Source organism: Magnolia sinica, chromosome 1, assembly GCF_029962835.1.
Source record: "Magnolia sinica isolate HGM2019 chromosome 1, MsV1, whole genome shotgun sequence".
NCBI lineage: Eukaryota > Viridiplantae > Streptophyta > Magnoliopsida > Magnoliales > Magnoliaceae > Magnolia > Magnolia sinica.
Genome location: NC_080573.1, coordinates 40,852,343 through 40,866,576, shown reverse-complemented (window position 1 = coordinate 40,866,576; position 14,234 = coordinate 40,852,343). Strand labels below are relative to the sequence as shown.

The 14,234-nt window shown below is 41.9% G+C and overlaps 1 protein-coding gene across 1 annotated transcript; it reads right to left on the bottom strand.

Annotated features, from left to right (window-relative positions):
• Positions 1–551: 551 nt before the first annotated feature.
• On the bottom strand, positions 552–1,001 carry LOC131245659 (protein FAR1-RELATED SEQUENCE 5-like). The gene has a single exon (XM_058245265.1). It carries the CDS (start codon positions 999–1,001, stop codon positions 552–554), a length of 450 nt encoding a protein of 149 aa, XP_058101248.1.
• Between the last annotated feature and the right edge of the window lie 13,233 nt (positions 1,002–14,234).

Sequence of the window (14,234 nt, the reverse complement as noted above, 5' to 3'; positions counted from 1 at the left end):
CAAAATAGATGACTTAGATGTTTGCAAGCATTCTGAAACATATGCCATATATAAATACGGTGAACCGTTCAAGGAAACTCTATCTTGATGGCATTTGACATAGCCTTATCCTGATATGTGAGAATGGTTTGGGGTTCTTTTCTACACACTGCATCACAGAATGTTCTAAACAACCATCTGAAAGAATCGATTGTTTTATTGTAGAGGAGTGCAGCTTCAAATATAACTGTCGGTCTATGATGATTAATACCAATAAATGGTGCAAATGGCCGTCCATACTCATTTGTTTTATACGTTGTGTCAAAGCAAATCACATCTCCAAAACGTTCATAATCTAAAATCATTCTTCCATCTGCCCAAAAAATGTTGGTGATACAATCTTGAACATTAAATTGAATACAATAAAAGAACATTGGATCTTCAGCTTGCTTTCTTTTAAAAAATATCAAAAGACCTTCGTCATCAAATTTCTTCATTGCTTTCACCATTTTCGTCCGTAAATAATTCTTGTAATCTACCAAATTATATCCAACATTCTGTCGACCACCAGCTTATTTAGTCATGAAATCATATGTCGCTTTTGACTTTATACCCGCATTATCACAATTATCGGCAACTACTTCTTGAGTAAATTTTCGTTGTGATCTCAACAAATGAGTTTCTTCAGGAGATGCAAGAATATGATTATGATCAATCTTAATATCAGTAACACGATATTTTCCATCAACTCTCAATCTAATTTTCATATGTGCCTCACAACCTGTTCTTGTTTCATCCCGATGATGCTTCACATTAACATCACGTTTATCAAATGAACGTTTACCTTCTTTGGAACAAACAAAATCTCTCATTTTCAATACACCTGTCTTTTTGTCTTTTTTTACACTATGCTTTCGAATACTGAAACCGACTTTCCTTCCGAAACTATTGTAGAAATCATATGCATCTTTCTCTGTTTTAAACTCCATACCAATTTCTGGATTCGGTACCTTCTCATCCATGTTTGGATCATCCATACCAACTTTCACTGCTGAGTCGATGTCTATATCACGTCATGAATGAGGCATTGAATCCACCAGGCATGGCGTATAAATAAGCCATAAGAGCTCTATTTTCAATTGACTTATAATGTCAAGAGAAATTTAACATGAGGACTGATTTTTTTTTAAAAAAAGTTGTATAATATATATAACCCGTCATCTAACATAAAACACTTCAAATAAATCTAATAAATCTTTAAATAAATCTACGGGGTCACCATTAAGAGCAATCGACGAAAATTATCCCCAAATCTTATATAATTTATGGGCCACTAGAGTTTTGAATGGCCTAATGAATGACCTAGAATGATCAATCAAAGTGGTCTTGTGAACATTTTAAGAGGAGACATCCTTCCTTTGCGGCATGGTTTAAGTTGTAAATGATTTATAGGTGCCTGTTCTATTTGACTTTAAGCAGTAAATGATTTACAGGTAAATGATTGTGAACATTTGGATAACCTGTAAAGCATTTTAAGTCCTGTGAATGGAGAACCATTCGAGCCTGTAAATGAAATCCAAACTTTTTTCCTGTAAATACTGCAAATCATTTACAGTCTGTCAAATGATTTACGAGTAAAAAAGGCCATCCAAAAGCAAGAGGATTAGGCAATCAGGGAATCCCTGTTTACCAAATACTAGAGGATTCGGACTCGAGTTTTTTTAGACCGGCCTAGTTTTTGAGTTATATAATGAGCAGGACATGGATCACCTGATGCATGGTTTGGATTCTTCACACATTAAAGTAGGCCCCACAAATTGAATTGAAATACGATCTGAGTATGTGCATTCCCTATACTTACTATCCATACCATGATAAGTGCTTGGCTTTTTTGGTAATTTAACAAAATAATCAGGGTAATTAAGTTGGTTGGAAAAAACAATCTGGTTCCTATCCGTCACATGGTGGTACCAGTAAAGCAATCCAGACCATTCAAATTGTTGCTTCCTTTTTAAATGAACCATCCACATTCTTTCTTTCGCATGGCCCAGATATCCTACACACATGACATGTTAGCAGGGAACACAGGGCTAATGCATGTGATCATTCCTATCAGGTAAAAAATGTACTTGTTCAGCAGCACAGGATCCACATGCTGTAACTGCTGCTTCACAACATTCATGCTTAAGATCTTGGGAAGTGATTCAGCATCCACCACAACAATAGTCCAATCCAGATTTATGCCGACTTCCTCTAACTCCGCTACAAACTTCTCTGGCTTCTCAAGCCCGGATGTCTACGAAACACACCCTCCTTTAACTTTTTGTATGAAAATTTTGGAAATCTGAAAAGCATCGGACTAAAAGTTCAAAAAATTGGACTTTGAATGTATGCAAGTGAGGTAGGCAACGGAACCAAGAAAGGAACAATACCTCGATGAGGAGACAGTCGAAATTGTGCTTACTATCGACAACCGCTGCAGAGATTCTCTAAAAGGCCCGCTTACATCGCAACAACCACAGCCTAATGGAAAATAGAAGGAAACATAAGGGCAATTTGGTAGTGAGAAAGGGAGGTGGTGAGGAATTTGGAAGAAGGAGAAGGGTATTTTGGGGATTTACTGACCGTGGGTGAGGGAGACTGTGGGGAGATTGAAAGCAGCGTTGAGGTGGGTGGAGTCGAGGAGGAGCGAGTCGACGTCCGAGTCGGCGAACTCGTTGACGAGAAGGGCGAGTCGAAGGTCACGAAATGAAACACACCCTCTTTTTCTTTTCCCTCCCTTCCCGTTTTCTTTTTCTGGTTTTTCTTTTTTTCCTTTATTTTTTTTTTATATAATGGTTTGGCGTCCGGAGCTTTCTTTTATGTTTTTTATTTTTTAAGTGAGTGGTGATGTGGACCAATGAGGATCAGGGTAACAGGAAATCTCTGTTTACCTGGTAACAGAGGATCCGGACTCTTGTGACAAATATCGTTCCCGGACATTTCTCGGGATATTATAGGTAAAATCTCGTCAGACATAAAATACTTAAAATATTTATTATGAATTAGTAAATAGATTTCAAACATAAATATATAAATATCCAAATAACAAGTCCTTCAAATTTTTAACTATTTTCCAGTTAATATGAACGATATTGTAAAATCTTCCATATTTTAAAAATATCTCGACGATATGATTATAACAGTATCTTGGATATATTATTGTGATATTTTTAAAATATCGGCTATATTTGTAACACTGGCCCAATGCAACGCTAGCCAATGGTTGGATTTGGGCCGAGCCAGGCCAAGCACTGTTGGGCCCTCGCCCAAGCTAAGCCTGATCTCTACATAGGCCTAGCATGGCAGACCCACACCTTAACCTGAATTATTGGTGGAACACACGGGCCCAAACTGGCGCAGCCCGCCAAAACATATACACGACATTCTTATTTGTTGGCTCCCAATGCGAATGTTCCTAAACCATCTGTTGACTAGGGGCCTGTTTGGCCTGGCAGACCGGATGGGATTAGATTGTATTGGAAGGGATTGGAAGGAGCAATCCCGGGATTGGTCGGGCGTGCCAAACGGGCACGTTGAACTTGTACCTGGATTGGAGCAATCCCATAGGATTGCTAGCAATCCACTGACATCACAATCATTACCTTGAAATCCATCCAATTCCTCCTAATCCCATCTATTTTACCTGGGACATGTTTGGGTGGACGGATTGGAAGGGATTGGCCAGGCGTAATCCCGTGATTGGCCAGGCGGGCCAAATATACTCGGTGGTAGATTCCCTGGATATAGCAATCCCATGGGATTGCCAGCAATCCACTGACACAACCATCATTACTTGCCATCCACCCTAATACAATCTAATCCCATGGGATGAGCCCGTCCAAACACGCCCTAGGTGGGCCACACAAGCACCAAGAAATAGACGGAGAAAAATGACAAGCAACTATAACCATGCAAGATCCGTGTGTTGCCCAACCGATGATTGGAATGACATGTACGGGATGGAGCACATGAAGCCAGGCCGGGCCATTTGGACTAAAATGACGTGGAAAACTTAGGGAAATGACTTAAGCTATGGCCAAACGCCCAAAAAGCAAGGTTTTTAAAGGACTTCCTCTTGTTGATCTTTGACCATTTTTTAAAATAATTTGGGATAAAATTGCCCCTACTTGAAACTTTGCACCCGAACAGTAATGACGGCGGGAGGGAGTTTCGGAAGCATACTGTGTGGCTCAGTTCCAAGTGACTTTGTGAGGCCTAATGTGATTAAAGTCTTTTATTCACACTATCCATTCATTTTACTGGTTCATTTTGATGCAGGACTCCAAAATTGAAGAGTATCTAAAGATCAAGTGGACCAACTTAAAAGACAAAAGTGTGAAATTACCTTTGAAAAAAATTTGATGGGCCACATAGATGTTTTGGATATTATTGAATTTTGGGATGATGCCCTAAAATAATATATAAAAACATATGTACAGAATGATTAGACATATACATATATGGAAGGCACCCATAGAGCTTACTATGCCTAATTGTAGTTAATAGCTACCTAGTTTGATTGCGTGCATGAGAAGCTTCAAAGAAACCAAATCCTGATGCATGACGTTGCAGCTGTTTGATCACAAGGCCCATTGTAAGGTAGATCTAATTTGTTGATAATGTTTGTGGCCCATAGTTTCTTTAAGATGGTGTTATCCGCACGCTATTACAAGCTCTATGTGGCCCACAACAAAAAGACATTCTCAATGATGGTTGAAGCACTACCTACTATTTCATTGTGGTGCAGTCCACATGATACGAAAATGCCGGTCATTTTCTAGAGACTTTCCTTTCTCATAATTCCGTTGAGAATGGACGGAGTGGATTCTACTAAAAGGGAAAGATGGGACCCACAAATGGTGTAGGGATCTTATTTATGTAGAGTCAAGCCCAAGAGCCCCATTCTTAATTCCGACCTAGAACGAACTTCTTATTTTTAAAGCTTCTTCTTTAGGACTCACCACCACCCCAACGAACACCGTTGTTCAGCATGATCTTCTCCAGCGTCATCTTCTCTGAAATCAACTTTGGTTTTTTTTTTTTATAAATACAATCTTCAGCAATCAAATTCTGTATGGATGGCGGCCTCCAATAGGTGGAGCATATTTGAAATAGTTTTCTTAAGTTTCATTTTCTATTCTCTATATAAATGATGTTATGGTCGTGGGTTGAGGGTGACGGTCGAGGTTGTTATGGTAGGAAGAGGTGATTTTGATTAGGTTTTGAGGTCGTGGATGTCATGTGGAAGACAATGAAGAAGGCAGAAGAGTGATGCTTTTTTAATAGATTGGGTCGATTATCATCTCAAATGGTGATGGAGATAGTCTGTCGTGATTGCTGGTGTAAGGATCGAGATTATCATCCAATAAAGGTTGAGGTTGTCAACCTGTCTGGATGACGACCTTAACCCATAATGGATCATAATAACTTATGGTCAACCTCAACCCGTAATGGATGATAACTTCGACCCATAATGGATGATAACCTCGACCCATCCTGACAGATTATCAACCTCGACCCATAATGAATGATAATCTCGGCCTTTAGTGGATGATAACATCCACCCATCTGTAGATACCCCACCCAGGTTAGCAACTTGACAAGGCGCGGATGATCCTTAGGAACTGAACCTAAACCCCGTACCCTACCTAAAACCGTGGCCACTTCCCAAACCTAATCCAAACCCTAGCCAAACCTGAGTCATTCCATTACCCTAAACCCTAACTTAACTCGAGTCATCACCCAAGCTAAAGCATGCCCAAACTTTTATCCAAAATCAACCCATTTTTTAAGCCATTTTTGGGTCATAGTCGAGCCAATTTCGAGCCAAATATCTAAAATGGGCTTTGGGCTGCTCTCAGGGCTCGAAAAAAGGCCCACCGGCCAAACTGCGGAAGCAACCGTACCCGAGCGGTAATCCGATTACCGCCCCCTCTCAAAAAGCATGCATGCAGCCAGCTGGCAGAGCTTCGAACCAGAATGGTCGGAGGCGGTAATCCGATTACCGCCTTCTCTCGACAAATGTGCACAGAGCTATAGCTGTTGCTCCCCTCAAAAGTCAACTCTATTAGAACCTATTTGACCTCAGAATCCCTACTATTTACCATATTACCAAGCCCTTTAACCTATAAAGAAGTGTCACGTGGCATCTCTCTTCTCTCTACCAATTCAAAACTGCCACATCATCGTTTACCCTTGATAAACCCTCAAATTACATAAAAGTTATCCCAAGGGGCTATAAATACCTCACTCCTCTCCTCATTTCAACAACAACAACTACCAACCAACAAAGATAAGGAGAGTGAGGGAGAGAGAGAGAGAGAGAGAGAGAGAGAGAGAGAGAGAAAGTGAGTGAGAGTGATAGAGAGTGTTTGAGTTCTCAAGCTCCCATCTTTTTCAGCCTCCCTCTAGCCTCATCCAACCATCTCTTAGCCCCTTAATCCCATTTAGGTCAATTCTTCCAAACATGATGCACCTAAATATCTAAGCTGTAAGGCTCGCATCATAGTCCGTACCGTTCCTTAGGCTTCTGCGGTCCTCCCAGTCGAATTTCGGTAACCCTCGACCTATAATCGGCATTTGCACGTAATCCTAAGTCGCATCCTGAAGATCTATATCGGCTCTACTCGAAACTTGTAGCCTAGTGGCCGCGTCGTCGTCGTGGTTCCAATGCCGCGTCTCACGCGTCGATACGATACCCAGGCCAGAAGATGTGGGCCCGCATTCATTTCGAGGAAAACGACGCATATGCAAATTTCAAGAAAATCTCTACAACCTATCCCATCAATCAATCAATCAAGTACACACCCTATCACAAGTACAAGCAAGCTATCCCTTTCCCATTCCCAAAGTCAACTCTCTCTCTCCACCCATCCCTTTCTTACAACTCCATCACTCCACTCATCACCCATCACCCATCACTCCATCTCTTTTCATCCCATCACTTCTCTCTCTCTCGCTCTCTCTCTCTCTCTCATTTCTCCCTTCACTCCCAAGCAACCCAAGAGAAGCCAATGTCCAAGCTCTTCCCAAAGAGAGCCTAGTGTGGCCCACTCCATACCACCCAATCTCCCATCTTAGCCATCCGATCTTCATCATCCACCATCAAAGAGCAAGCCAAGGAGCCTAAGAGTCCAAGGAGCTAAAGGAGGAGGCCAATGGGTGGGTGATCCACCGTTGATTTTTGTTTTAAGGGCCTACTTGTTGTGAGACCCACTTGATGTATGGATTATATAAGGGAGGGCCCAATAGTGGCAAGGTCCCTCCCCTTCACGTTTCTCTCTCTCTCTCTCTCTCTCTCTCTCTCTCCCTCTCTCTTTCTCTTTCCTTTATGATGAAGTGGGCCCCACCAATATATGTGTTATATCTACTCTATCCATCTGACGATGTGGCCCACCGTACGCATGTGATGATCCACATCGTCCACTGTTGGGACGGTGGGAATACCATCTGGATAGTTATTTTTAAAAAATATATATATATATATAATAATGATATAATATATATATATATATATATATAATATGTATTGGAGGTGGGCCCCACATGGGACCCACCCATTTGGAAACATATTGGTTGGTGTACCTCACACCAGCAAATAGCTGGTGTAATTGACGTCAGCAAGTTTCGTGGAACCCACCTTAAATGTATGTGTTCCATCTGCACCGTCCATCTGGACGATGCCATGTACGACCCCACCATAATGTAGTGTTACATCTGCACCATTCATACAATGGCCCACCTTGATGTTTGTGTTCTATCACCGTCCACCTTGCATGTGGTCTGGACGCTAGACAATTTTTTTAAACAAATAATAATAATAATAATATAATATTATATATATATATATATATATATATATATATATATATATATATATATATATATATATATATTATACGTGGTGGGGACTCACCTACTGGATGGACTGGCTAGGGTACCACACACCAGCTATATGGCTGTGTATTGACATCAACAGGCCCGTGGGACCCACTGACATGATGTATGTATCTTCACCGTCCACTGGCTGGACGGTGGGACCCACACGTATGGGGTCCAACACCGTTCAGCAGGGACGGTGGACCCCACCGTGATGTATGTGTATTATCAACGCCGTCCATCCAAACCGTTCATCTGGACGGTGGCCTGGCCACTCACACCGGCCATATAGTCGTCGCTTTGTCACCAGCAGTTTCTGTGGGCCCCACATGAGGCTTGTGTTATATCCAAACCATCCGTCCCATTTGGTGAGCTTGCCCTAAGGCTTGAGACACAAAAAATGAGGCCCATTGGTGCGGCCCGTGGATGCAGCCCACTTAATGTATATGAGGCCCATTGGTGCGGCCCATTGATGCGCCCACTTGATGTATATTGGCCCATTGGTGTGGCCCATGGATGCGGCCCACTTAATGTATGTGAGGCCCATTGGCGCGGCCCATGTGATGTGGCCAACTTGATGTATATAAGGCCCATTGAGATGTATTTGAGGCCCATGGGTTGAGGCGCAAAGTAATGTATATAATGACCATGAGTGAGGCCCGATGAGACGTATGTGAGGCCTTTGTGTGGGGTCGAATGTGTTGTATATGAGGCCCATTGTGATGTGAGATTCCACCATGATGTATGTAATGATGTTTATGGTGGCCATGCCTTGGGAGCAATGATGGTTTGACGTCTACATTGTAAGAGCAATGATGGTTAAATGTCCGCATTGTAACTCTCCCTAGGGCTCATTGTTAGGCCTATACTTATTGTGTAGGCCGTCTAGGCCCATCTTCGTTATGAATAGAGTCCATCACCATATAACATGCTTAGTATAGCTTCATGATTCATGCTCATATGCATCATATGTATGCTTGATATGAGAAGTGACTGATCATAGCATATGCCTTTGGGCAGATTGTTTATGGGCTCCCTAATAAGCAGAGTTACCCCACATGGGCGTGAGGTACGCGCAAGATTGGTGCATGACTAATAGTGTGATTCATGCACCTCGTATCTGTATGACATGATTACTGTACGCCCTAGCAACATCAGGGTTGTGGCCTCCACGAGCATATCGTGGATGGTAGGATCGGAGACCGGAAATACTATTACTAGCATCGGGGCACCATAGATGTCCTTGAGTAGAAATTCCTAAACCCGATGGTACCAGAGGATGACTCTAACGTCGAGACCAAGTGGATACATAAGCTCACGAGGGTCGTATACCATTAGACCGCGTCTCCCATTGTGTAGTGATCAATTGGAAAGGGGTGTGCCCTTATCCGCCCGAGGGTAGGGGCAATTCTAGGCTGAATCTGACTAGCTCATAAATGGGTCCGCTATCGACAGGCCGGGCCAATTTTGGTAGGCAGATAGTGAGGTCTCTTCCACTTACACAGTTGCGTATCCAGTGGGCGGTGATGTTACGTAGAGTGTACTAGATCCCGATGATTATGCAGACGAACCGTACTGATATATGGTGCAGATGGTATGCTTAAGTTGCATTTTATTCATGATATTGGCTATGTAGGCCTTTCATCATATGGTCCTGGCATGGCCGATAGCATTCATGTCATACACCGCATGGCCTTGGTGTGGCCGATAGCATTCATACCTTATATCGCATAGCCTTCGTACGGTTGATGACATTCATGGACTTACCGGCATTTCCGCATTACTTTGATATTACAAACTTACATTTCTACTATATGCACACACTTTCACCACCCCCTGAACTTTCTATAAGCTTATGCACAACCGTTGTATGCAGGTGACGTTAGGCAGTAGCTGTTCAGGAGCAGAAGCATGCTACATAACTTCCAGAGTTTTGGCTTTATTATCACTGTATTTCCCTTCATGTGTATTGTACTCAAAGTTTTTGATCAAAGTAGATTTGTGATGATGTTGTTGGTTGTTGTTTGTGGGTTATGATTATGGTTATGCTTACTGCGAATCAAATTCACGTTGAAAATCCTCCTTGTGGGATCTCAGGATCGAAACCTGATGTATGGGTGCCGGGAACCGAGAATGGAATACTAAGGAGGCTGTCGGTACCAAATTCGGTGATCAAAAATTTTGTGAGCCCAGTTTTTGAGTTTGGAGCATGACACAAGCCATGTCAAGTACAAGCTAAAGATCATGCAATCATTACTAGCATTTATATTTCATCAATCGCATCATTACTTTCCTTCTCAACCTCCTTGCTTCTCTAGGTTACCATTGAATGTATACTCTATGACTTGGCAGAACTCTGGATCTTGTCATATCAGAAACTCATAGTAGTCTAGTCCCTTTTAAATGATATTTTAGCATCATCACATTTATTCAAAAACTCCTCTAGATATTCTTTCGACGTATGCTTTATGGCTTGCCAGAATTCCAGACCTTGCCATATCAGAAATCTGAGTCTGTCTAGTCCCATTTCAATCTTATCATCTTATCCATTAAGACTATCTTACCACATGAGGTTGAGACTGTACATCTGTATGGGCAAAGAGGGTGCCTAACAGCTTCCCTCTTTGTAATCGAGGTCCTTCACTCAGAATCTCTAAATCACAAATCAGGAGTCAATTTAAAGCAAGAGAGTGTTCAGATTCTCTAGCTTTACATATTCTGTAGGTTCTAGCATACTGCAGGATTTTGAATTAAGTGGTTAGTGGTGACTCCAAGTTTACATTGCATCATCAATCCAAATCAACCCAATCACCCTCACACAAACACAAATCAGCGCGGGCGTCGATTTTCCAGCGTTCACAGAATGTCGACTCTGCTGGGGAATTGTTAATCAACGCTAGTTGAGACCTGACTTGAAAGAGTGTGGTAATCTAATCTTAAGGGATATTCTTCAACAGAAACATTTGCATTTTTTTCATTTTTTTTTTAAAGGATGAGCATCGATCTTTGACTTGCACCGATTCAAGGCTTCTGCTCACCCTATGCTTACCCAATCCAGAGATGCCACGACAAACCAAGAAGAAGAAACTATTGCGCCTAAAAGGCACTCCTCGGACCACCTAAGCTTATAGCTAATAATACAGCAACCACCGCATCCATGGCCAATGTGGCCCAAAATTTCAAGGCTTTGTAGGACCTTCTTGCCTAATGTATTCAAAGATAGGTTGTCCAACTATACAAGTGTCATCACCTAGTGCCCCAGTCATCTCAACTTTCCAGTATCCTCCCCATAACGGGAGTCACCTTCAAGGCTAATTTTCCATAACCGAGAATCCTCTCCAGCAGCCTCTCATTGATGAGAATAGTTATTAAATACAACCTCCCACAGTCAGGAATTCCAGCCAATTCCAACATCTTCCTCCTAATAGGAGATCCAATCAATTCCAAGGGACAAAACCTCTCTCGACCGGTCCCTCCAAGATTGAAGAGCTCCAAAAGTAAGTGCAAGAGATGTAGAGGAAGCTACGGAAGCAACAAAGGGTGGATCTCCCACCCACTAAGTTCAGGGATCTTTGTCCCTTTTCTGATGCAAAGGTACCTCAAGACTTTGAGGTACCAAAATTCAAAAGATATAATGGTACAAGGTATCCCATGGATCACTTAACAGCATTTCGTGAGGAGCTTAATACTGTGGTAGGTAATGATGGAGCGTTAATTCGTTTGTTTCAGAAATCCTTAAAAGGCGATACATTAGATTGGTACACATTATTAAACTACCATCAAATTAAAATTTGCGAACAAGTTTCTCAAGCTTTCATTGATCGTTTTGTATACAATCTTAATGTAGCACCTATAAGGGCGGATCTTGCTGCCTTAAGGCAAAGGAATGATGAGTCATTATCAACTTACGTTGGACAGTAGTTAGCCATGGCCACCAGAATGATAACACCCATTGATGATGAGGGGCAAATCTATATGATCATCCACTCGGTAAACCCGAGTATCTCTGGATACCTCATCTAGTATCTATATGCCAACTTTATCCAACTCATCCGCGTCAGGGAACAAGTCGAAACCAGAATAAGGGCTGGGATGATCTCCCCTTGATGGCCTCATCAGGCCTCCTCGGTACAGCAGATAATGGAAGGAAGGCATGTCAGATACGAGAATAATAATGAAAGTGTTCCTATCCTCCATCCAACAGAAGAAGATAATCTTGTCGCCTCTACCCAAGGCGCAACATTTACCCCTCAACAGGGACAATAACAGCAACAATCAAAATGCAATGCACAATACCCCAATCATGGATGATCGATGGGGATGTCCTGGGAACCTAAGCAGTTCACATCGATAGCCCAAACATATAGTGAGATACTAGTCACGCTAGTCCAAAGGAAAATCCTTACCCCGCTATTGCCTAGGCCCCCATTAAACCCTTTGCCACCAAACTTAATGAGAATGAGTATTGTACATACCACCAATCTCAAGGCCACACAACGGACCATTGTTTCACCCTGAAACATGCGATCTAAGATCTAATTGAAAACCAAACGATTGTGGTTACCTCTCCTGCTGTCGCCGCCATCAACTACACCTGCCAGAATTTCCTTCCACCGCATCAAGGAAGCCCCATCTCATCAAGAACACCTACCAACAATATCCTTCAGGGAGAATTGCCTTGTCATCCAGTCCAATGCATCCATTCAATCACCGCCAACCTAACACCAATACTTTCAATTCTGCAAGGGTCACACCCAGCCAGTCCAATCTCTGTACCCTTAAATATGCAAGGGCATCTTCAAACAACCTAGCCTCCATGCCCCCAAGTCTACAAGAACCACCCTCAATCAATCCAATCCATACATCCTCTATTTTGCAAGGAGCACCACCTGCCTATCTGGCCCCTGCTCCAAGGAAATACCCATTCCCTGATCAACATATCGCATGCCTATCAAAATTAGGGCCCAACTTCAATCATGCGATGACTTTCCAGGAAGGACATTCTGCTACTCAAAGGTATTTATCTAGCTCTACTTAGTCTTCAATCCTTACAGAGAAGAGTTTAGGACGGGTGGTTCCCACCTCTAGGAGACAAGTCAAGCGAGAGACTGAAGTCGAGATTTTAATTAGTACCAAAACATTAAACATCACTTTTCAGGTCTTCGATATTACAGCTTCATTTCATCTCCTCCCAATCGATCTTGGATCCATAGAGTCAACATTATCTCTTCAATTCTTCACCAAAAGGCCAAGTACATTTTCAGAGAAAAGGCGTTGGCCATTTTGGATGATCCCGAACAAATCTTTCTGATAAAAGCAGTTAATCATTAAAAACTAGATATGCCAGTAATAGACATACAATTCTCTGGTGAGGACATTCCATACCATAGTCTTAAGCTTGAGACTGTGAATTGCATATCTCTTGCATGTCCCATCGGATCAAACTATGTCTTCCCTCCAGTTGAGCACCAACTTTTTTATCAACTCGAATATCAAGAGAATGCAGGCATGAGAGGACTGGAATATCAACCTCATATGGGTGAGATAACAAAGCACAATGTATTGAAGGAGGACAAAATCGGCAAGAGGAGGATAATCCCTTCATCCACACATCAATCAGATCCATCATAAAAGGGATCATCTATCCGGTTGGTAGGCTGAAATCCACCGTGGAGGATCAAATGAGCGAAATGAGTCTAACTGAGCTGTTTGAAAAGGACTCAGGCAAGGGGCAAGAATTGCCACTGATTGACCGGACCATAGCCCGGATCCCACCTGAGTAAGAAGAATTCAAAGACTCGCAATGCAACAGGGATGAGTTGAGAAAAATGACATCCAACACCAACTCAAAGCCCAATCCCGAATTCATCATGACGTTTGGGCACAATGGTGAGGGCCCACCACTAATTCGTCTGGCCCTTCCTCATGAAGAGAGGGAGCACAGGGCAATAGCTGGTTCGCAGTCTCCATGATGATGTAATAAAAGAAAATAATGCTTGGCTCCCTGAGCTGAATCAGGTAATCCCTGGTTTACATCGTCGTCTTGCTTGGGTCCCTTAAAAAAAATTAGAAATTTTCAAAAAAACCAAAAACACTAGATATTTTCGAATGCCAAAAAATTCAGGTACTTATTAAAATCCCCAAAAAAAAAATCAAAAAAATTCTCAAAAGCCAAAAACACTATATATTTTTGAAATGCCAAAAAATTCAGATACTTGTCAAAATCCAAAAAAAAAAAAAAATCAAAAATTTCTCAAAACACAAAAATAATAGAAAATATTAAAAAAATCAGAAGTAATAATGTGTCAGGCATGTCTATTAAAACACTTGAGTTT

Excerpts from the sequence above, each read along its gene's own strand:
- LOC131245659 (XM_058245265.1), bottom strand. The coding sequence starts at position 1,001 with ATGGATGAGAAGGTACCGAATCCAGAAATTGGTATGGAGTTTAAAACA.